This window comes from Diceros bicornis, chromosome 34, assembly GCF_020826845.1.
Source record: "Diceros bicornis minor isolate mBicDic1 chromosome 34, mDicBic1.mat.cur, whole genome shotgun sequence".
NCBI classification, from domain to species: domain Eukaryota; kingdom Metazoa; phylum Chordata; class Mammalia; order Perissodactyla; family Rhinocerotidae; genus Diceros; species Diceros bicornis.
Genome location: NC_080773.1, coordinates 26,139,652 through 26,160,227, shown reverse-complemented (window position 1 = coordinate 26,160,227; position 20,576 = coordinate 26,139,652). Strand labels below are relative to the sequence as shown.

Genomic DNA, 20,576 nt, shown 5'->3' with positions numbered 1-20,576 from the left:
TTCCTTCAATCTGTCTTATCTGACTCCCTCTTCCTGTCAGCCTTCTGGCTTTTCTCACTATGTCACTCTAGGTATGCACTTCCCTGTTTATTTTCCACTCTCTCGGTCACATCGCCTATTCCAACACTATTCCCTCGCGACCCCTAGGCTACCTGAGGATGAGGCATCCTCTCTCCCCGTCTGGGAAGACTTCTTGAAACAGGGGACCTGGGGAATCCCCATGGAATCCACCTCCAAAAAGGGTGTTTCCGACACTGGGAGAAGCCTATATTCCGGGGGCCCCTCCCAGAGCAGGAATCTGGGGCCCAGGTTGGGTGCCAGCCCCACCCACGGCATAATTAGGGAGAGAGAAAGGGAGGGGGTGAGGCCCTCGGGGGAAGGTGGAGAAGTTTCCGGAACTCTCTCGGGGTTAAAAGGGAAGGCCTGGCCAGGGGTCCTTGGCAGAGGATTCCGGCGGCCCACGCGGCAGGGCAGAGGTACTTCTGGGTCTCCTGCTTTCTTCCCCTCGGCGACTCCCAGGTGAGGGGGGATGCACCTCACCCTGGTTGGGGCGGGTCTCGAGAGCAAGGGTGGAGCCCCTCAGGTCGCAGGCGGGAGCCCTGTTTGAGCCGCGGTTTCCCTATCTACGGGACACGCCTCTGAGCCTCGGACCCCCACCCCACCTCGGACCCCCACGCCACCGCCCGAAGGAGGGCGAAACCCCACGCACTGGCAGGCTAGGAGCCAGGACAGCACCGCCAGGAGAGCGCTCCCCTTGGGCGTAGGGAGGGCAGGAGGACGTCACCACGGGCGTCATTAGAATAATTGCACCCATTTTGGCTGATCCGGCCCGAATCGCCCGCCCGTCCGCCCCTGCGATTGTTGGCCCCAGGTTAAACGTGTCCCCGCAGGCTGGGGTGGTCCAGGCTGGGCGGACGGGAGCGGCGGGGTGGGGGTCTCTGACAGGGCATGTGTTTTGAAGCTTCCCCGGCCCCCCAGCCTAGGCCATGAGATCCCCGCACCTCCACCTCTCCGCCACCTCGGGCGCCCGGGCCCTGGCAAAGCTGCTGCTGCCGCTGCTGACGGCGCAACTCTGGGGTGAGGCGGGGAGCAGGGCTGGGCAGGAGGCGCCGGGGACCCGGGGCGATGGGAGAGTGCGCTCTTATCACCTACCCTCGCGCACTTCTGCACCCGCTGGCAACCCAGCACCCACCCAGCGATCCGGAGCAGCCCCCCAACCCCAAGTCTGCCCCGCCCCCTCCAGGCCCCGCCCCCTTCACTCCACCTGGAGTCTTACTCCCCCTTTCTCCCCTCGGCGTCCTTTCCCCGCGCGTTACTCCACCCATTCTCTCCTGGCCCCTTCTTACTCCGCCCTGTTTTGTCCCAAGTCTTGCCTTATCGCTTCTTGCCCTCGCTCACTTTTCTAGACCCGTGCATCTTGACTCTCACTCTGCACCGCCTTCTAGCCCCGCCCCTTGCAGCCCCGCCCCTGCCGCCCCTGCGTCCTAGCCCCGCCCCTTGAAGCCCCGCCCCTGCTGCCCTCTGCGTTCTAGCCCCGCCCCTTGATGCCTCGCTGCGTCCTAGCCCCGCCCCTTGAAGCCCTGCCCCCTGCTGCCCTCTGAGTTCTAGCCCCGCCCCTTGAAGCCTCGCCCCTGCCTCCCCCCACTGCGTTCTAGCCCCGCCCCTTGCAGCCCAGCCCCCTGCTGCTCTCTGCGTTCTAGCCCCGCCCCTTTCAGCCCCGCCCCCTGCTGCCCTCTGCCTTCTAGCCCTGCCCCTTGAAGCCCCGCCGCCCCGCTGAGTTCTAGCCCCGCCCCTTCTAGCCACGCCCCTCGCAGCCCCGCCGCGTTCTAGCCCCGCCTCCTTGTCGCCCCGCCGCGTGCTATATCGTCTCTCTTCGCGCCGCCTTCTGTCCCTGCCCCTCCAGACCCACCCTGTCCGGTCTCCTCACTCTGCTCCGCCCCGTACTCGCCTCCTTCCCCTTTCACGCTGGTTCTTCGCCGCACACTCCCATTCGATTCTTGCAGGACCCCCCCATTTCCACGCCCTCGCCGCGGTTCCGGCTGCGCCCCCAAAGCCCCGCCCGGACCCCAAACTCAGGGCTTACCCTGCCTTGCCCGCTCTGATCGCCACCCCCTTTCTTTCTCCAGCCGCGGAGGCATTGCTGCTCCCCGTAAACGACACGGGCTCGGACCCCGTGGCCTCCGGCCCCGTGGCCTCCGGCGCCCCTTGCGCGCGCGGCTCGCAGCCCTGGCAGGTCTCCCTCTTCAATGGCCTCTCGTTCCACTGCGCGGGCGTCCTGGTGGACAAGAGTTGGGTGCTCACGGCCGCGCACTGCGGGAACGACAAGTAGGGGGAGCTCCTTGGGGACGCACGGAGGGGTGGGGGAGGCAGGGTGCGGGAAGGGCTGGGGCACTTGAGGGTATGGAGCTCTCCTAGCTCGATATGGGGGTCAGTCCTGGAGGGCTTCCTGTAGGAGGAAAGGTAGTGTTGTGCTGTGGCCGCCAGGGGGAGATGTGTGTCTGGGCCAATCCATCACTCCTGTTCAGCTGATTCTCCTTGGGTTACATTTGGGTGTAGGTAGTTGTGTGCAAGATACAGAACTCACGGTCTGGTGTGGTTAGGAATTTAGAACTAAAAAAATTGTTCCCCTCATGAGTCCCCACTGGGGGAGGAATGAAGGGGTAGGCTTAGCAGGTAGACCCCCAGCCCTCAATTCTGGCAGAACTCCCGGACCCAAACACCTGATTGCTTGTTCCCGTGTCTCAAGAATTCAGATGCCCAGTTCTCTTCTACCCCACCCATTCCTCCCCCAGACCCGGGGGTCAGGGTCCCCAGCCCCTCCTCTCTCGGACCCGGGAGTCCAGGCCCCATCCTGCTACCTGTACCCTCCATCCCTGAGACTCAGAATCCAGACCTAGTCCCTACAAAGGCTTTGCCTTCATGTGGCTCTTCCTTCCTCAGGCCACTGTGGGCTCGAGTGGGAGATGACCACTTGCTGCTTCTCCAGGGCGAGCAGCTCCGCCGGACCACTCGCTCCATCATCCACCCCAAGTACCACCAGGGCTCGGGCCCCCTCCTGCCAGGGCGAACGGATGAGCACGACCTCATGCTGCTGAAGCTGGCCAGGCCCGCTGTGCTGGGGTCTCGCATCCAGACCCTACGCCTGCCCTACCGCTGTGCCCAGCCTGGAGACCAGTGCCAGGCCGCTGGCTGGGGCACCACGGCCGCCCGAAGAGGCAAGAACTGGGGGCCCTGAGGCCTGCATCTCGGGGAAGGAGGCTGGGGACCAGACTCCTGGGTCTGAGGGAGGAGGTTGGGGGCCTGGACTCCTGGGTCTGAGGGAGGAGATTTGAGGCCTGGACTCCTGGGTCTGAGGGAGGAGGGGCTGGGGGCCTGGGGCCTGGGACAGGAACAGTCTGGGTATCCAGACTCCTGGGTCCTGGAGGATTGGGGGCTGGACCCCAGAATTACCTGGTGTTCTCTCCCATCAGTGAAGTACAACAAGGGCCTGAGCTGCTCCAGGGTCACTATCCTGAGCCCTAAAGAGTGTGAGGTCTTCTACCCTGGCGTGGTCACCAGCAACATGATATGTGCAGGACTGGAGCGGGGCCAGGACCCCTGCCAGGTAGGGACTGGCCAGGGAGGGTCTCTGACTCGTGGAGGCGAGTGTAGGGAGGTTATGGGAAAACAGAAGTCCCCAACCCCATAGCCACCCACAACCCAACGTCATCCCCGTGTCCAACACGACCCCATCCCTATCCCAACTCCAACCGCATGTGCAATGCTACCTCCTTGGGTCCATCTTCTCATGCCAAACTTTCTCCCCAACTCTATTCCCAAGCCCATCCCCAGCCCTAATTCCCTTCCTATCCCATTCCTAAACCCCTATTCCACCCCTATCTTTAGATCCATCTCCCTCTCCTTACCTATGATCCCATCTCCACCACATCTCCACTCTTATCCCCTGAGCCAACGCCCACAACCCCAAGTCCCACTCCATCCCCCCCCCCAATCCCCCATACCTGATTCCAACCCAACCCCAACCTCATCTTTATCCCAACCGTGCCCAACCCCTACCTTCCTCATCACTACCCCAGATCTCCAAGTGGCAGCCCTCGTATTGATGTATTTACTTGCTCTCTCCTTCTTCCCACCCCAGAGTGACTCGGGTGGTCCTCTGGTCTGCGACGAGACCCTGCAGGGCATCCTTTCCTGGGGCGTTTACCCCTGCGGCTCTGCTCAGCATCCAGCTGTCTACACTCAGATCTGCAAATATGCCTCGTGGATAGAGAAAACCATACGCTCCAACTGACCCAGACGCCTTGCAGCTCCTTCGCCATCTGCTCCTTTCCTTCCTCCTTCCTACGCAGTTGGCTGGACTCTGCCCCTGCCCCGCTCAGATCTCTGCCGTCCATCCGCACCTGCTGACGTCTCTCTGCTTCCCCATCCCCCACCCTGCCCTCTGCTGTTCTCTGCCAGCGTTGAAGCTGCAGGGCAGAAAGTGTTGGCAACGTTTTGTTCCAGAGAAACGAGGAAGCCTGTAGTCACTTAGTCTCTGAGAGAATTTGTCAGTCATCCAACCTGGCTTCCTCTACCACTCCCTGCTGTGTGACTTTGGGCAAACCAAATACCCTCTCTGGGCCTGGGTTTCCTCACCTGGAAAATGGAGATAACGAAGCGCCTACCTCACAGACGTGTTGTGAGGAGACTATGATATCATGTGTGTGTGCGCAGGTCACGGCGGTAATTATCGTAAAGTGTTAACACAGTGGGTGGTGAGCTCTCACTAAACGTTACCTGTTGCCATGATCTGTGAACAAGTCCTGGTGAGAACGTGTGTGACTCTGTCCTGGGAAGAAAAGCATAGGGGTAGCCCCCAATCCCAACCCCCCAACACCATCTCTGTCTCCATCCCTCAGGGCTGATGGGAGAATCACAGTCTCCACCCTCCTCTGAAGTTCCATGAAGTACCCCTTAAGCACTTCCTTCTTACCTCCCACCATTTCCCATGTCTGAGTCCGCCCAACACCAGTTCTTCCTGTCCCAGAGCTGGGCTGGCTCTGAATCATCTGGTACCTTCTCTGCCTTCCTGGGGCCCCTGGAACCCAAGGGACCTCACCCTGCCTCCATCCCAGCCTCTAAGACCAGAGGAACACTCCCCACCTCTGTTGCTAAGTTCATGAAGAAAAGCCCTCTGAAATTTAGGGGAAATTTTTTAGTTTGTTTGTCAGATGCATCTCCATCGCCTCAACTACCGCAAGCTGCAGTCCCAGCTCCGCCACATCCCCATTCTCATTCCCCAATCCAACACCCGTAACCCTAGGTCCAATTCCATCTGCATCCCCATCCCAAACTGGCTTTGAGATTTTGCCCTGAAAATTTAGGAGGAGGGATTCTTTTCCTCTTCTTGAAAATTGTCTCTGTGTAAATATTCCTGTGCTGGGGGGTGTTATACACAGAATCCAGGCAAAGCTCACAGTCGTTTGGGTGTCTTTGCTTACCCCTGACTTTGGAGCAGTAACATAAGCTGAACATACGCACAACAGAAGTTTCCCACCCAGCACTGGTGGGTTTTTTTTTTTTTTTTTTTTTTTTTTTGTTGGCTGGGAAAGCTGCGCCCTGAGCTAACATCTGTTACCAACCTTCCTCTATTTTTTTTTCTCCCCAAAGCCCCAGTGCATTGTTGTATATTCTAGTTGTAAGTCCTGCTAGTTCTTCTACGTGAGCCGTCACCACAGCAAGGCTACTGACAGATGAGTAGTGTGGTTCCACACCCCGGGAACTGAACCCCGGGCTGCCAAAGCAGAGTGTGCCAAACTCTAACCACTAGGCCGTCAGGGCTGGGTCCAGCACTGGCTGTTTTTGTTTTCTCTTTCAAGTACCAGTTTATTAAGCACCTATTGTGTGGCAGGCCCAGAACACAGCAGTGACCGCAAGGTCCCTGCCCTCACAGAGCCCGTAGAATCCCAGGGCACAGGTCCGAGCACAGAGCCTTCCATTGCCTCTTCCCCCGCCCCCATTAGCACACCCAGGAAATGTCAATCAGGCATATCAGCTGAGTTTGTCACGCAGAGATCAGAAGCAAAGTAGGTGGGAACTCGAAAACCCTATTCCTTTTTAAAGGCAATTCACACCATTCCTTTAGTCATGCTGCAAGTGTTTATTGAGCCATGTCCTACGCCAGATCCTGGAGCTGAATCAGACCGGGCCCTACCCTCAAGATGCTACTAGTCAGGTCAGAGAGACAGGCAAGCCTTACATTCTTGTCATTCAGGTCTCTGCTCAAAGGTCATCACCTCAAGAAGGCCTTCAGGATTGCCCTGGCTAAAGGGGTCTCCCCCACCCATGGTCACCAACCCATTGCTTTTTGTTTGTTTGTTTAATTTTTTTATTGATGTCATAATAGTTTATAATATTATGAGATTCCAGTTGTACATTATTATTCATCAGTCAGCATATAAATGCGCCCCTTCACCCCTTGTGCCCACCCCCCAACTCCCCTCCCCCTGGTAACCACCAAACTTCTCTCTGTCCATGTGTTGGTTTATATTCCACATATGAGAGAGGTCATACAGTGTTTGTCTGTCTCTGTCTGCCTTATTTTACTTAACATAATACCCTCCAGGTCCATCGATGTTGCAAATGGGATGATTTTGTCTTTTTTTATGGCTGAGTAGTATTCTATTGTATATATACCACATCTTCTTTATCCATTCATCTGTCAATGGATACTTGAGTTGCTTCCACTTCTTGGCTATAGTGAGTAATGCTGCAATGAACATAGGGGTGCATAAGCCTCTTTGGATTGTTGATTTTAAGTTCTTTGGATAAATACCCAGAAGTGGGATAGCTGGATCATAAGGTACTTCTATTTTTAATTTTTGGAGGAATCTCTATACTGTTTTCCATAGAGGCTGCACCAGTTTGCATTCCCACCAGCAGTGAATGAGGAGCAGTGAATTGCTTTTTAATTTCTTTTACAGCACTTGTTATAGCTGAAATGATCTCATTTATTCGGTTACTCCACGCTGATCTGTCTTCTCCCTCCCCTGACCCAGTCTGTGAGGTCAGGAACTCTGATTTACTCGCTGTGGTTTCTAAGCACTTGCTGTGGTGCCTGGCACACAGAAGCTACTCAATACATTGTTAAATTAACAAATAACCCAAATTTATCACTGCTGTAACAGAAGGAGGCACAGCCCCAAGGAGAGGCCAAGGACTCTACCTGAAGGAGTAAGGGAAGGCTTCTCAGATGAGGGGACAATTGCCTGGGGTTTTAAAGGATGTGTAGGAGTTAACTATGTAGAGAAGGAAATGTATTTCTGTCACTTACTGTGTGACCTTGAGCATATTACTTGAATGATCTCTACCTCAATTTTCCCCTCTGTGAAACAGAGATTGATTAGAGGCTCCTGAGAATTAAGTGAGATAGTATACACAAAACACTTACCTAACTTCCGGGCACAGAGTAGTCAATAAAGATAGCTATAAAGATGTTCTTTTTTTGTTATTTTGGTGAGGAAGATTGGCCCTGAGCTAACACCTGTTGCCAATCGTCCTATTTTTGCTTGAGGAAGAGTGGCCCTGAGCTAACATCTGTGCCCATCTTCCTCTATTTTGTATGTGGGTCACTGCCACAGCATGGCTTGATGAGTGGTGTAGGTCCACGCCCAGGACCTGAATCTGCAAACCTGGGCTACCTAAAGTGGAGGGCATGGAACTTAACTACACCACCGGGCTGGCCCCTATCAAAATGTTCTTAAAGCTGTTAGTATGGCACTTAGCATGTAGTGCATATTCAGTCCCTGGTCTCAAAGAAGTCCCTGGTCTCAGAAGACCCTTCTAGACAGGGTATAAGACATCTGTAGCCATGGGTGGTGTGTGTTATGCTGGAGGCAGTATAGAGCCCTGTAGGAGATGGATGGACATATCATATTTATTGAATGCTTATCATATGCCAGGGACTGTCGTTAAGTCCTTCCTATGTGTTAATTCACTTAATCCCCCTACAGCCCCGGTTACTATTGCTGCTTAACAGATGGAGCCACTGAGAGATATCTGATGACTTGCCCAAGGTCACACCCAATAATTGCTCATGTTGAAATTTGAAGCCGGGTGGTCCAGTTCTAGAGTCCGTGCTCCAAACCACTACACCATAGTGAGGATGCATTCGAGGGGAGCCCAGATCCAGCTTGATAATCAGAATTGTGGCAATGGAAAGTGGAAGAGGCTGTGAGGGCCCAGGGGAGGAAAAGATGGACTCAGCCTAGAGAAATCAGGGAAGACTTCCTGGAGGAGGGGGCGTTTAGGTTGGGTCTTGAAGGATGAGTACGTGCTCACCAGGAAAAGAAGGATCTAGAGAAAGACATTCGCTCATTCAATTAACATCTCCTGAGGCCTCCCATGAGCCCAGGCCTGAACTGCGTGATGCTGGGGACACAGAGATGAGTCAGACGTGGGCTTGGCCCTCCAAGGAATGCCCACCTGATGAGAAGGAACGATGGGGAGAGAGGCAGCAAGGATAGGGTGATGGGAAGGACAATGGAGGGGAAATAGGTGAGAAAAAAAGAGGACAATGTTCTGAGGACTTAGCCAGGATCCGGTGGTATTCAAAGAAATGGATGGGTGGGGATGTGAAGAATGGGGTAACTTATGACAAGAGTGGTTCATCCAGTGGGGACCACATTTCTCAACCTTCTAGGAGAGGCCTTTGCCCTTGTGGGAAGGGGCGCAAATCCCCAGGGCAGAGAGGGTTCTGTGGGGTGTGTACACCTGTGCAGCGGTCTTGTGGTCTCTGTCTCTCTGTCTCTCTCTCCTTCTCTTACCTCAGATCCTTCTGTGTCTCTATCATCCTTTTTTTTTTTTTCTTTCTCTCTCTTTCCCCACCTCACTCGCATCCTGTCTGCCTTCTTCCCTCTGAGTCCTGGTTCTTTCTCCCACCCCCAGCCTGCTTTCTGCGAGGTCCTGTTGCACATCCCTCCAGCCTGCCCCATACATGCCAGCTCTCCGCAGCCTCATTCAAGATGAATTTGCTTTCACTCTGGGACCCCACCTTAAGGATCTTCCCCGTCTCCTTCTTCCTCCTCCAGGCCACAGAATACCCTGTCTCCAGATTCTGCATCCTGATGTCATGAGGAATGAGGGCTCCCCTTTCTGGAGACCCTCAGGAGGACTCCACTTCCCAGGCCCCTCCCCCATTTAGCCAAGTCCTGACCAGCAGGCTCATCCCGAGGGGGTCCCCCTCACCACCTCCCTTCCCAAGGCCCCTGTCAAGGTCCCGGGCTTCCCCCTCCCCCTGTGACATTTCCCAACTGAGATTAATCATGGGGCGGCCCCAGGGAGGAGGAAGGAGAAGGCATGGCTTACCTTAAAGAAGCTAGGACGGCCGGCCGAGTGCAGGCTGGAGGACCCAGACACCCGGCGGTCATGAAGCTGGGGTTCGCCTGTGCTCTGCTTTCTCTCCTGGCAGGTGAGGCCCCAGCCTTCCAACCCACTGCCCCTCCATGGCTCTGGGTGCCCATCCATCTTGCCCTTCACCCCCCAGGCTTCCCCTCCTGCCCTCTACGCATCTCAGCATCTCTCCCCAGCCCTTCCCTCTTGCTCTTCATTGATCCCTCTGCCCCCCACCCTAACCCCAGGGCACAGCTGGGCAGACATCCGAGCCATTGGGGCCGTGGAATGCCGCCCCAACTCGCAGCCCTGGCAGGCCGGCCTCTTCTACCTCACCCACCTCTTCTGTGGGGCGTCCCTCATCAGTGACCGCTGGCTGCTCACAGCTGCCCACTGCCGCAAGCCGTGAGTGACCGGGGTGCACCATTCTGGGGAGGGTGAGGGGCGAGGGGCCTCTGGTAGAGGAGGGAGGGAGCTGTAGGCGGGAAGGGCTGAGGCTCCATTTCTGTTCCCCAAAATTCAACTCTTAGAATTACAAACACTCCACTCTCCTAATTCTGGAGTCTTTAAATACCAGGTTCTAAGAGTCTAAAGATTCAAAACTTATACTCTTAGAATCCTAGACTCTGACTCAGAGAAATCCAGAATCATAGACTCCTCAAGTCTTGGATCCACGAGATTCTACGTTAGCTTTGGAGAATTCTACAATAGTGGATTCAGAGATTATTAGAATCTTAGAAGTCCAGAGCAGCACTACCCAATGGAAATATAATGACAGCCACAAAGCTAAGTTTAAGTTTTCTAGTAGATGCATGGAAAAGCCAAAAAGAAACAAGTAAAGTGAATTTTAATAACAGATTTAATTTGACATACTCAGCATATTATTTCAACATGTAATCAATTTTTAAATGTTTATGGATGACATAGTTTCCTCTTTTTTTTGTTCTAAGGCTTTGAAATCAGACATGTATTTCACATTTATGCCACATCTCATTTTGGACTAGCCACATTTCAAGTGCTCAATAGTTGTATTGGATAGCACAATCCTAGAATCTTAGATTCCAGCTAGAATTCTAGAGTATTCTAGAGTATTCTAGCTAGGTTTATTGACTATAGAAACTCATAGTCCTAGAATTTTTGATTTACGGTATCCTAGAATACTGTGATTTATAGAATTCTAGAATCTTGAAACAAGAGAATTCTAGAAGCTTATACTCATTAATGTCTAGAATCTGTTGGATTTACTATCCCAGAATGCTCTCATTCCAGATTCTTAAAATCCCCAAAGTTTTAATTCACAGAATTCTAGAGTCTCAAACTATTTGAATACTAGATTCTTAAGTTTCTAAAATCATAGATTTATAGAATTCTAGAAAGATGAAATTCTAGTCTTATTGTCCCAGAATATTGGAATTCTAGGCTCTTTAAATCTTAGATTTAATTCAGATCATTTTAAAATCCCAGAATTTTTGATCCAGAGAAATCTAGAACATTAGAATCTTGGGAAGCATAACATTCTAGCACTTGAGCCTCATAGAATTCTAGAATCGCGGATTCCTAGGGTGTTAGAATCTTAGATTCTGAGCATTCTAATAGAATCCTAGAATCTACATGATGCAGAAATCTTTTCTACATTATCTCTGGCTGCCCAGGATGCTGTGTGGGAATTTCCCATCATGCATTCCTCCACGATGGAGCCTCTTTTAGCTCAGGTCTGTACATCAGGCTGGGAGAACAATGTTCAGATTTCAGCCCCAAAGACAAAGAAAGACAGAAGCTGAGATGTGGAGGTAAGAGATTCAGGGATGGGGATGAGTTGGGGCGCAGGGCTGGTTTCCCAGACACAGAGACAAGACGGTGAGGTAACAGAGAAGGACAGAGATCGAAACAACACCTCACACTCTTCAAACCCGGAATTCTCAGTTTAGCCTGGCCCCTAATGTCAGAGGTCAGAGGCTGGGGGATGGACATGTAGACCCCTAGCGGGTCCCCGGTCTCCAGCTGTCCAGGGCATGGACCCAGAGCAGAACAAGTGGACTGGAGCTGCAGTGAGAGGGCTTGAGGTTAGACCTCAGGAAGAAATGCATTGAGAGGTGAGCAATAGCAAACAGGAAAAGCCTGACGCCACAGATGACCCCCGACTTGGGGATTTTCCATATCCCTTCTCCCTCCATACGCACACATACACCAAAATACATACAGAGCCACTCCCCACAGACGCCACCAGACCTGTGGGGGCAGGAGGTGGGGCTGTTGTTGTATGGTAGGTGGAGCCCCCACATGCCCACATGGTTCGCGGGGATCTAGGTCACCACCAAAGCCCCAGGTGAGGCAGGGAGGAAGGTGGCTCACTGCGCATGGGCTTAGGAAGGTGTAGGAGGTTTCAAGAGAGAATGACAAAGGTAGCGGCAGACAAACGGATGGAAGGGAGGGCAGAGGCCCGGAGAGGATGTGTGCCTTGTTTAAAATCACACAGTACCCTGGGTCACATGTAGATGATGGGGGCCCAGAGAGGGTGTGTGGCTTGTGGAGGGTCACACACATCCTAGTGGACAGGAAAAGAGCACTAGGACTGAGAAGACCCCACACCTTCTCCCAGCTTGACCTCTGAGCCCTGTCTCAGCAGACATCTGTGGGTCCGCCTCGGGGAGCACCATCTCTGGAAATGGGAGGGTCTAGAGCAGCTGTTCCGAGCCACAGACTTCTTCCCGCATCCTGGGTTCAATGATGACCTCAGCGCCAATGACCACAATGATGACATCATGCTGATCCGTCTGCCCAGACAGGCACGGCTGGGACCTGCTGTGCAACCCCTCAACCTCAGCCAGACCTGTGTCTCTCCAGGCACCCAGTGCCTCATCTCAGGCTGGGGGGCCGTGTCCAGCCCCAAGGGTACAGCCTTGCCCACAACACACTCCCTTACATCTCATGCCGAGAGTCTGAATCCCTCCTCTTTCTCTGTCTCTGCCTTTTCATCTCTGCCATCTATCTATCTACCTATCTGTCTGTCTATCTACCTTTCTACCTACATATCCATCCATCCATCCATCCATCCATCCACATATTTCATCAAATCTAAGATGCCATGAATTATAAGATGCATCATTATTTTAAGACCCGCTAACAACAACAACAACAAAAGATCCCATTGATCCTTGTATGGCAGCATTTCCTGGAAGATACCTCCTGATTTCAGAAATGTTTAAATGTGAACATACATGCATCTTAGAATCAAAATAAGGCTACATCTCTCAGAATCACAAAGCAGCAATCTATTAGCCAAATTTGGCTTCCCACATCAGAATCAGTTTTCAAAGTGTCTTGAAAAAAAAAAGTCTGAATTTGTTGCTGCCAACAAAGCCTAGGAGATTTTACATAAAAGCCAAGTCTCTGGATTCACTTGAAAAATTCAAAGAACTGTGTACACTGGGCCCACATTCCCAAAATATCGACAACTGTTGAACAGAGTAGGTGGAGGCTGTCCCCTTCAGACAAGTCCTCTGGTCCACTACGGTTCACCCTACTGGCTGCCGTCTCCCTGTACAGTCCCCTCCACTCACTTCTGTTTACCCATCGAGCCCCTAGATGCATCTGAATTTGCACCCATATATTATGTACATGAATATATGTAGGTCTATATCCACCTCTATCTCTATTATATGCACTGTATCTCCCTCTCTCTATCTAGTATCTCTAAATCGTTATCTCTGTCTCTATCAATGACCATAAATGTCTCCTCTCCTTTATCTCACTGCCTTCTCCCTTGGTATCTCTGGTCCTATATCTCCCCATTTCTTCATTGCTTCCTCTGAGAATCTCTTTCCGTTTAAGAGGTCTCTATCTCCTGCCGCAGTCTCTATTTCTCTCTGTGTGTTATGTACGTATCTCTTCTTGTCTCTTGGGTCTCTGCATCTGCCTCTCATCTCTCTCTCTTCGGCCCTCTTCCCCACTTCATATACATCAGTTTCTCTTTCACACTATGATTCTGTCTCTTTGTCACCGTCTCTTGTTTCTGTTTTTGAGAGTCGTATGCTGTGGTTCTGTGAGTCCTCCTTCAGAAACGGGGGGGGGGGCTGCTAAGTGTGGTGGGGACAGTTGCTGATCCCCTACGGATGGATCTCTTTCCCCAACAGTGCAGTACCCGCTCACGTTGCAGTGTGCCAACATCAGCATCCTGGAGTCCAAACTCTGCCGTCGGGCATATCCTGGCCACATCTCGGACAGCATGATCTGTGCCGGCCTGTGGGAGGGGGGCCGGGGCTCCTGCCAGGTGAGACCTACACTAGGGAGGAGGGAGATGGGTATCCTGCGGGGATTCCTGGGTCCTGTGGAGAAGGGAGTTGGGGCCCCAGACTTCCTGGATCAAAGCAAGGAGGGAGTTGGAACACCTGGGTCCTGGGAGAGGATGGGGCCAGGGCCAGGATTCCTGGATCTAGAGGAGGAGGGGACTGGGGGTCTAGACTTTAAGTCCTTGGGGAAGCAGGGACTAGGAGACGACAGTGCTAGGTCCAGGGGTGAGGTGGGAGCTGTGACGGTCTGAGGGAGGAGGGCCTGGAGACCTGGATACGGGGATGTTGGGGGAGAAGGAGTCGGGTGTTCCTGGAGGGAGGAAGGGACTCGTGTAATGTCACAGATAGACCCTCCTGACAGTCTCTCTGCTCTTCTCTCGCGTACAGGGTGACTCTGGGGGGCCCCTGGTTTGCGACGGAACCCTGGCAGGTGTGGTATCTGGGGGCGCCGAGCCCTGCTCCAGACCCCAGCGCCCCGCCGTCTATACCAGCGTTTGCCACTACGTGGACTGGATCCGAAAGACCATGGAGGACAACTGAGCCCTCGATCTTTGGACGATAAGAGAGGGTGGGTGCAGAGCAGGGAGGAACAGCCGCGTTCCAGCCTCAATGGTCTCCGCCCTTGGCCTCAGCTGCCCTGGAGACACCTTCTGGACATTCAGGCTCGGACCCTCGGAATGGAGCAGGGAGACACCTGCGCCTCTCGTGGCCGGGTGTCTATGACGTCACCAAGAACTGGCACCACCCGGCGAAAGAGCATCACCTCGTGGCTCTGCCCGGGTGTGAAATGCACCAAATAGCTCTGCCCCTCGGAACTTTGTCCAATGAGACTTCGCCCCTGCACTCCGCCTCCTGTTGCCCCGCCTCCTCCGCCAGAGACCCCGCCCCCTTGACGTCAGGGGGCGGTACCTTCCCCCACGTGGAGCTCCAGCAGTACCGGGCTCCGCCCCATGTGGCCCCGCCCCAGGCGTGTCCCGGGTTTGAATTGTGGCGGGGACCAGACTGGGAGAAGTGGGGGGCTGGGGGGGTCGGGGGAGGGTCTCGATCCCTTCAAAGCCAATAAACGTGCAGAGCCGCGCCTTCCTTCCTTCTCGCTGTGGAATGAGGGAAGGGCCACCAGTGGGCAGTGGAGGGCAGATTGGGGACAGCCACCGCGCTGCAATTCCCCTTGCGCCCTTAATAGGTCCTGCCTGAAGTCTGTCTCCATCAGCCCTATTGCAGCAAGGCTCTTGGGATCTGATCCGGCCGGTCCCGTCTCCCCTAGGGGAAGGGGAAACCAGGTCACGGTGCCTCCCAAACCTGCCTTCCCGGATCCCAGACCTCTCAGGGGGCAGCGGGTGGGGCCCGATCTGCCCTCAAATGTTGGGGTCAAGAAGACTCGCCTTTCTTCCTTTCCTGGTTACTGGCAGCAGCCCCTTCCTCCCACAAAATCCCAGGCTCCAAATCCCTCCTTCCAAAAAGACTTAAGAATTCAGCCGCCAGCCCGCTCCTCCCTCAGGACCCAAGTCCAGGCCTCCATCCCCGTGCTCCCTCAAACTCAGGAGTCCAGGTCCCCAGCCTCCTCCTTCATCAGACCCAGATGTCCTGGCCTCCACTCCCCTCCTCCCTCAGACCCGGGAGTCCGGGCCCCCAGCCCCTCGTCCCTCAGACCCGGGAGTCCGGGCCCCCAGCCCCTCCTCCTCGGACCCAGATGTCTAGGCCCTCAGCCCCTTCTGTTTCAGATCCAGGAGTCACAGCGCTGAGCTCCTTCTCTCCCTTGCTTCCGAAGTCCGAGATTATAGCTCCTCTTCCCTCAAGATGTCCCGTTCAGCCCCTCAGCCCCTCCTCGCTTATCCCCAGGGTCTCAGTGCCCAGAAGCTCCGCAGGCTCAGGAGACGGTGGAGGCGGAGCAGGAGGCGGAGATTCCCAGATAAAAGGCTCCAGAATCCTGTACCAGGCAGACAGCCGCAGTGCTGGGGCCTCTTCCTCTGAGTCTGAATCAGTAGGAGACCCCGCCCCCTGGATTCCATAAGGTGAGGTGCAGAAGTTCTCAGACACAGGCATCAGGGCCGGGGGCCCCTCCTCCTCTAGGTCCCAGGACCCCAACCTCAGATCCCTTCCTCCTTCAAGACCCAGGAATCTGGGCCCCCGCCCCCTCCTCCCCAAGACTTAGGAGTCCCAGCTCCCAGTTCCCTCTTCCTTCAGACCCAGGAGTCCGGGATCCTCACTCCCTCCTCCCTTGGAACACAGCAATCTAGCCCCCCAGTGCTCCCTTCCCTCAGACCCAAGAATCTGAGGCTCCAGGCCCCTCCTCTTGCAGGACCCAGAAGAACGGCTCTCGATGCTCTGTTCCCTCCCCAATCCCAAAATCCTACTAGGATTTCGGGCTCCTTCCTCCTTTCTCAGCCCCACCCTCCCCCTCTCCCAGACCCCACCATGGGATGCCCCCCACCTGCTGCAGTCTGGACCTGGACTTTCCTCCTCTTGCTGTTGGAAGCCTGGGCAGGTGAGGGGAGGCGGAAGGCATCGGTGGTGCGGGGCGGGAGCCTGTGGGAATGCCGTGGTGGTTACACGGGTGCATGTGGTGGTGTGGGGCTGGTGAAGCAAGCGACGGCATGTGGGAGCTCCTGTGGGTTTTCCTGACAGTGGGTGGAGCGCCTGGCAGGAGGTAGGAGCATGTCGGGTTGTGCTGCTTACTTCCTGAGCACACCAAGCCGGCAGGGTGTGCTTGCCGAGAGGTGCAGATACACGCTGGAGTATACGGGGCATGTGGATGCGTCTGGAAGCGTGCTCGGGTGTGTGACTGCGTGTGTGATGACCCATGGGCTTCAGTGAGTGTACACGTGTGTCTGGGTGGCAGCTGGGGCCTCACACGTGAGGGTGTGTGGATGTGGGAGGAGGAGGGCTGAGAACTTGCTGTCTGTCCCTTTGAACCCACAGTGGTTTACCTGGCCCCACACTGCCCCAGAGGATGCTGATCCAACCCTCTCCCTCCCACTGCAGGACGCTTGAGGGCGCAGGAGTCCAAGGTGCTGGACGGCCACGAGTGCCAGGCCCATTCGCAGCCTTGGCAGGCGGGCTTGTTCCAGGGTGTTCGGCTGCAATGTGGGGCTGTCCTCATAAGTGACAAGTGGGTCCTCACGGCTGCCCACTGTAAAAAAAAGTGAGTGCGTGCCTGGGGAAAGAGGGCGCTGGGGTCTCAGACTCCTGCCTGGGTCCTCAAGGATCACCCACCATTACAGGAAGTACACAGTACGCCTGGGAGAGCACAGCCTGCAGGAAAAGGAGGGGACAGAGCAAAGAATGGCTGTGGCTCAGTCCCTCCCACACCCCTGCTACAACAGCAGCAGCGAGGATCACAAGCACGACCTGATGCTCATTCGACTACGTGGGCGAGTATCCCTGGGGCCCAAAGTGAAGCCCATCAACCTGGCGGATCGCTGCGCTGAAGCCGGCCAGAAGTGCACCATCTCCGGCTGGGGCACTGTCACCAGCCCGCGAGGTAGTAGGAGGGAGAGGAGGAGCCGGTTGGCCCAGTGGACCCACAAGCCATTGGCAACGCTTTGCCTCCAGAAGGAGATAAAGAAAGGAAAGTGATTGTGATGTTGAGAGTCACAGGTAGCCCATGTTGGAAACCTTGAAGGCCAGAATATTAACAGGAGTGGTGGGAGAAAGACAGCAAACTAGCAGATTGTTAAGCAGGGCTCAGAAAAATGGGTGAATGAATGAATGAGTGGATGAATGAATGCATGCCTCCTTTATAGTGGAGAGTACCATGTTATGAGACCTTTTGTTGTACAGGATTTTATATAATCTTTTTAACAAACTTAGGATATACAGGCTCCTTGGTGGCCCAGGAAAACAGGTCCCAAAGCACCTTCTCCCTCTTGACCCCAAGACTCCTAGCCCCAGACCCCCACTTCTCTCACATCCAGGAGTCCAGGCCCTTCCCCTCCCAGGACCCACAGGCTAGGTCCAGAGTCCCCTCCTCACTCTGCATCCAAAAGTCTGCACCTCCATGAGCTCCTCCCTTTGGGACTTCAGAGTCCTGGGAGCCCCTCATCCTGAGACGCAGTGAAAAAATTGGGGCTCAGCTCAAAAAAAACGATGTGATTCACCAGGAAGTGGCAAAGCCAGGATTCAGGTCCCTGACTGTCTGACTCCTACTTCGAAGGAGACAATGGGATGCTGTGGAAACCCACCTGCTCGTGAATGAGGCAGGTCAGCTCAAACCATGGCTCTGCCCCTTTTCACTGGGCAAGTCCCTTCCCATCTCTCGGCCTCATTTTCCTCATCTGTAAAATGGGGATAATTATCCAACAGATTTTTAAGCTCCATAAGGGGTCAGGTTACATCTATTTTCTTCATTGGATGTTCCTAGTGCAAAGGATGGTAATGGTATACAGTAGGTGCTCACTAAATATTTCTTGAATGAATGCATGGATGAAAGAATGATGGAACGAATGAATGCATCCCTCCTTCAAAGAGTGGTTGTGAGGGTTAAATGAGATTAGAAGCATACAGCTTCTGACACATAGAGGCGCCAGATAGAAGGTTTTTCTCCTCAAGTCTATTGCTCAAAGGTTCATAAAAAAGATTAATTTCACTTTCAATCATTAATTCAACACTTCTTTGTGAACATCTGGTATGCTCCTGGGGCTGGACGGTGCAAAGTCCCTATCCAAATGGAGTTGCACACTACGTGGGGGAAATAGATATACACAAATACATATAAAATAAAATATTAGGTAGAGTTACACCCTGTAATGGAATATCATGGAGGCTGAGAGGAAAAGGAGGGATGGAGAGGTGGTGTTTTAATTAGAGTGGTCAGGGAAGGCTTCCAGGAGGAGGTGACATTTGGAAGAAGTAGGATTTAGCTGAGATGGAAGACCTGGGAGTGGGAAGATTGAAGAGAAAAGGTCAGAGGTGTCACAAGGGGGCCCCTCCAAGTCCCCTGGTCGCCTGATCCTTAATTTGAAGATGTCTCAGGGCAAGAAACAAAAGGTAGGATCTGAGGGTTCTTTTCTAGATGGAGAGAAGGAAATAGCAGGGGCCATCACTTGTGTCATGTGATAAGTGATGTCCCCTGTGAAATGTGTCAGAAAACTCCCCGGTGTAGCTGTGGATGGACAGAAGGGAGGTTAGATCCAGGCCAGGATCGGGGGAAAGGGTTGCTCTCTCTGGGAACTTACAACCTCTGCCCCCTCAGAGGATTTTCCTGACACCCTCACCTGTGCAGAAGTAGAAATCTTTCCCCAGAAGCAGTGTGAGGACGTCTACCCCGGGCAAGTCACAGATGGTATGATCTGTGCAGGGAGCAGCAGTGGGGCTGACACATGCCAGGTGAGTGACTCTGAAACCCCCTTCTTCCCTCCTCCCTCACCACCTTGTAGAGGCTCAAGGCTCGGCAGCGGGGTGACCCCAAGGAGTTAGCACCCAGAGAGGTTGCCCCTATCTCTACAGAGTGGGAAGCAGGTTCAGAGAAGGCCACACTCTCCCTGCAGGTCACACAGCACAGGGATCAGGAATGTTGAATTGTCACTGTCATTGTCTTGGGAACTCTTGCCTGCGGGGTGGAAGGCAGGGAGGAGGTGAGAGGAGATGTCCATAAAAGGAGAGAGTCTGAGCTAAAGGGCATGCAGGCTCCCTGCCGCCTTACTCTGTGTTAGTTCCTGGAATGTGAGCTGACTCTACCACTGACTAGGTAGTCAGCCACTCTTCTTTGGGACCTGAGTGGGTTCCCCAGCGTGGCCACCTTCTCCTATGACTGGTTCTTTGGGGAGCAATGCTCTTTTCCCAACAGGCCAGGGAATGGAGCCATTGACTTCAAAGCTCCCTCAACGAGCTCCTCATTCCCAAGATGACAACTCTTGGGATTTGCCATAGATATAACATTCTCTTTCCTATTGGCTGCAACTCTCGTCTTCAGAGCTCCCCCCGCCCCGTTGTCCCCTTCATGGAAGCCCCACCCGCTTGGCTAATGATTGACCCCTGAAGACAATGCGTCAATGCTTTCTACCCCATTGGCCAGGAATGGAGTCATTTCCATCAGTGATCCTGTCATGAAATCCAATCCGTCTGGATGGCTTCATAGAGACAATGATCTCTTCCCACAAAGACTCCCGCCATTGTCCCTTGGTGTGTGTGTGTCCGTGTCCACAAGAACCCTACTCCTTTCTCCTATGTCAGGATTCAGCGATCTCTTCACCAGCGGCCAGGAAAGGAGGAGACATCAGTTCAGCCCCCTCCGTGTAATCCCCACTGTCTTCTCTTTGATTGGACCCCGGAGACATCATTCTCTTCCCTCATTGGTCCCCGTATGGAAGCCCCATCCCTCGCTCTCACCATTGGTCCCAGGGGACAATGCTCTTAACCCCATTGGCTAGAAGGGACCAATCATGCTACTGGTACCAAATGCTGGATACAGCAGAGAAAGGAACTTCGTGAGCATCTCAGGTTCACCTCTTCTCTTGCTCTCCCCATCCAGGGTGATTCCGGGGGCCCCCTGGTGTGTGGTGGCGTTCTTCAGGGCATCACATCCTGGGGCTCGGACCCCTGTGGGCAGCCCGAGAGACCTGGCGTGTACACCAACCTCTGCCGCTACCTGGACTGGATCAAGAAGACCATGGGCAACAGTGGCTGATCCTAGGGAGAGCTCTGGAGCCCCCTCAATAAACTCACAACCTCGGGCGTTGCCCCTTGCCTGTCTGTGCTTCAGTCCTGCCTGGAGGGGTGGAGGGGTGGGGGTATGCACCCTGCTGGGGGTCTTGATGGGTGGTCTAGAGAGACCAGGACCCCCATGGCCACGCTGGCCATCACCTCTGCCTGAAGCCACTCCTTTTTTTCTGGAAGGACTTGGAGGAATGGGAGGTTAATTTCAGAGGAAAGAAGTTCTGTAACTATTTCCAGATATCCAACGGTCTGGCCTGTGAAAGA

At 54.1% G+C, this 20,576-nt stretch overlaps 3 protein-coding genes across 4 annotated transcripts; all 3 read left to right on the top strand.

The window, feature by feature from the left end:
* Positions 1-417: 417 nt before the first annotated feature.
* Positions 418-4,812, top strand: KLK10 (kallikrein related peptidase 10). Of its 2 annotated transcripts, none has more exons than XM_058529967.1 (6): positions 418-476; positions 979-1,077; positions 2,127-2,325; positions 2,941-3,215; positions 3,471-3,604; positions 4,139-4,812. In XM_058529967.1, exons 2-6 carry the CDS (start codon positions 987-989, stop codon positions 4,289-4,291), a joined length of 852 nt encoding a protein of 283 aa, XP_058385950.1. In that variant the 5' UTR covers positions 418-476; positions 979-986; the 3' UTR covers positions 4,292-4,812. The 2 variants fall into 2 exon arrangements, with proteins under 2 accessions (XP_058385950.1, XP_058385949.1); XM_058529966.1 differs by having other exon boundaries at positions 426-519.
* Positions 4,813-9,336: 4,524 nt separating this feature from the next.
* On the top strand, positions 9,337-14,668 carry KLK9 (kallikrein related peptidase 9). Its single transcript, XM_058530737.1, has 5 exons — positions 9,337-9,448; positions 9,618-9,774; positions 11,996-12,261; positions 13,503-13,639; positions 14,046-14,668. The coding sequence occupies exons 1-5, from the start codon at positions 9,337-9,339 to the stop codon at positions 14,196-14,198; spliced, it is 825 nt and encodes a 274-aa protein (XP_058386720.1). The 3' UTR covers positions 14,199-14,668.
* Positions 14,669-15,715: 1,047 nt separating this feature from the next.
* Positions 15,716-20,365, top strand: KLK8 (kallikrein related peptidase 8). The gene is made up of 5 exons (XM_058529968.1): positions 15,716-16,143; positions 16,641-16,800; positions 16,880-17,139; positions 18,850-18,983; positions 20,128-20,365. Exons 1-5 carry the CDS (start codon positions 16,074-16,076, stop codon positions 20,281-20,283), a joined length of 780 nt encoding a protein of 259 aa, XP_058385951.1. The 5' UTR covers positions 15,716-16,073; the 3' UTR covers positions 20,284-20,365.
* Positions 20,366-20,576: the final 211 nt, after the last annotated feature.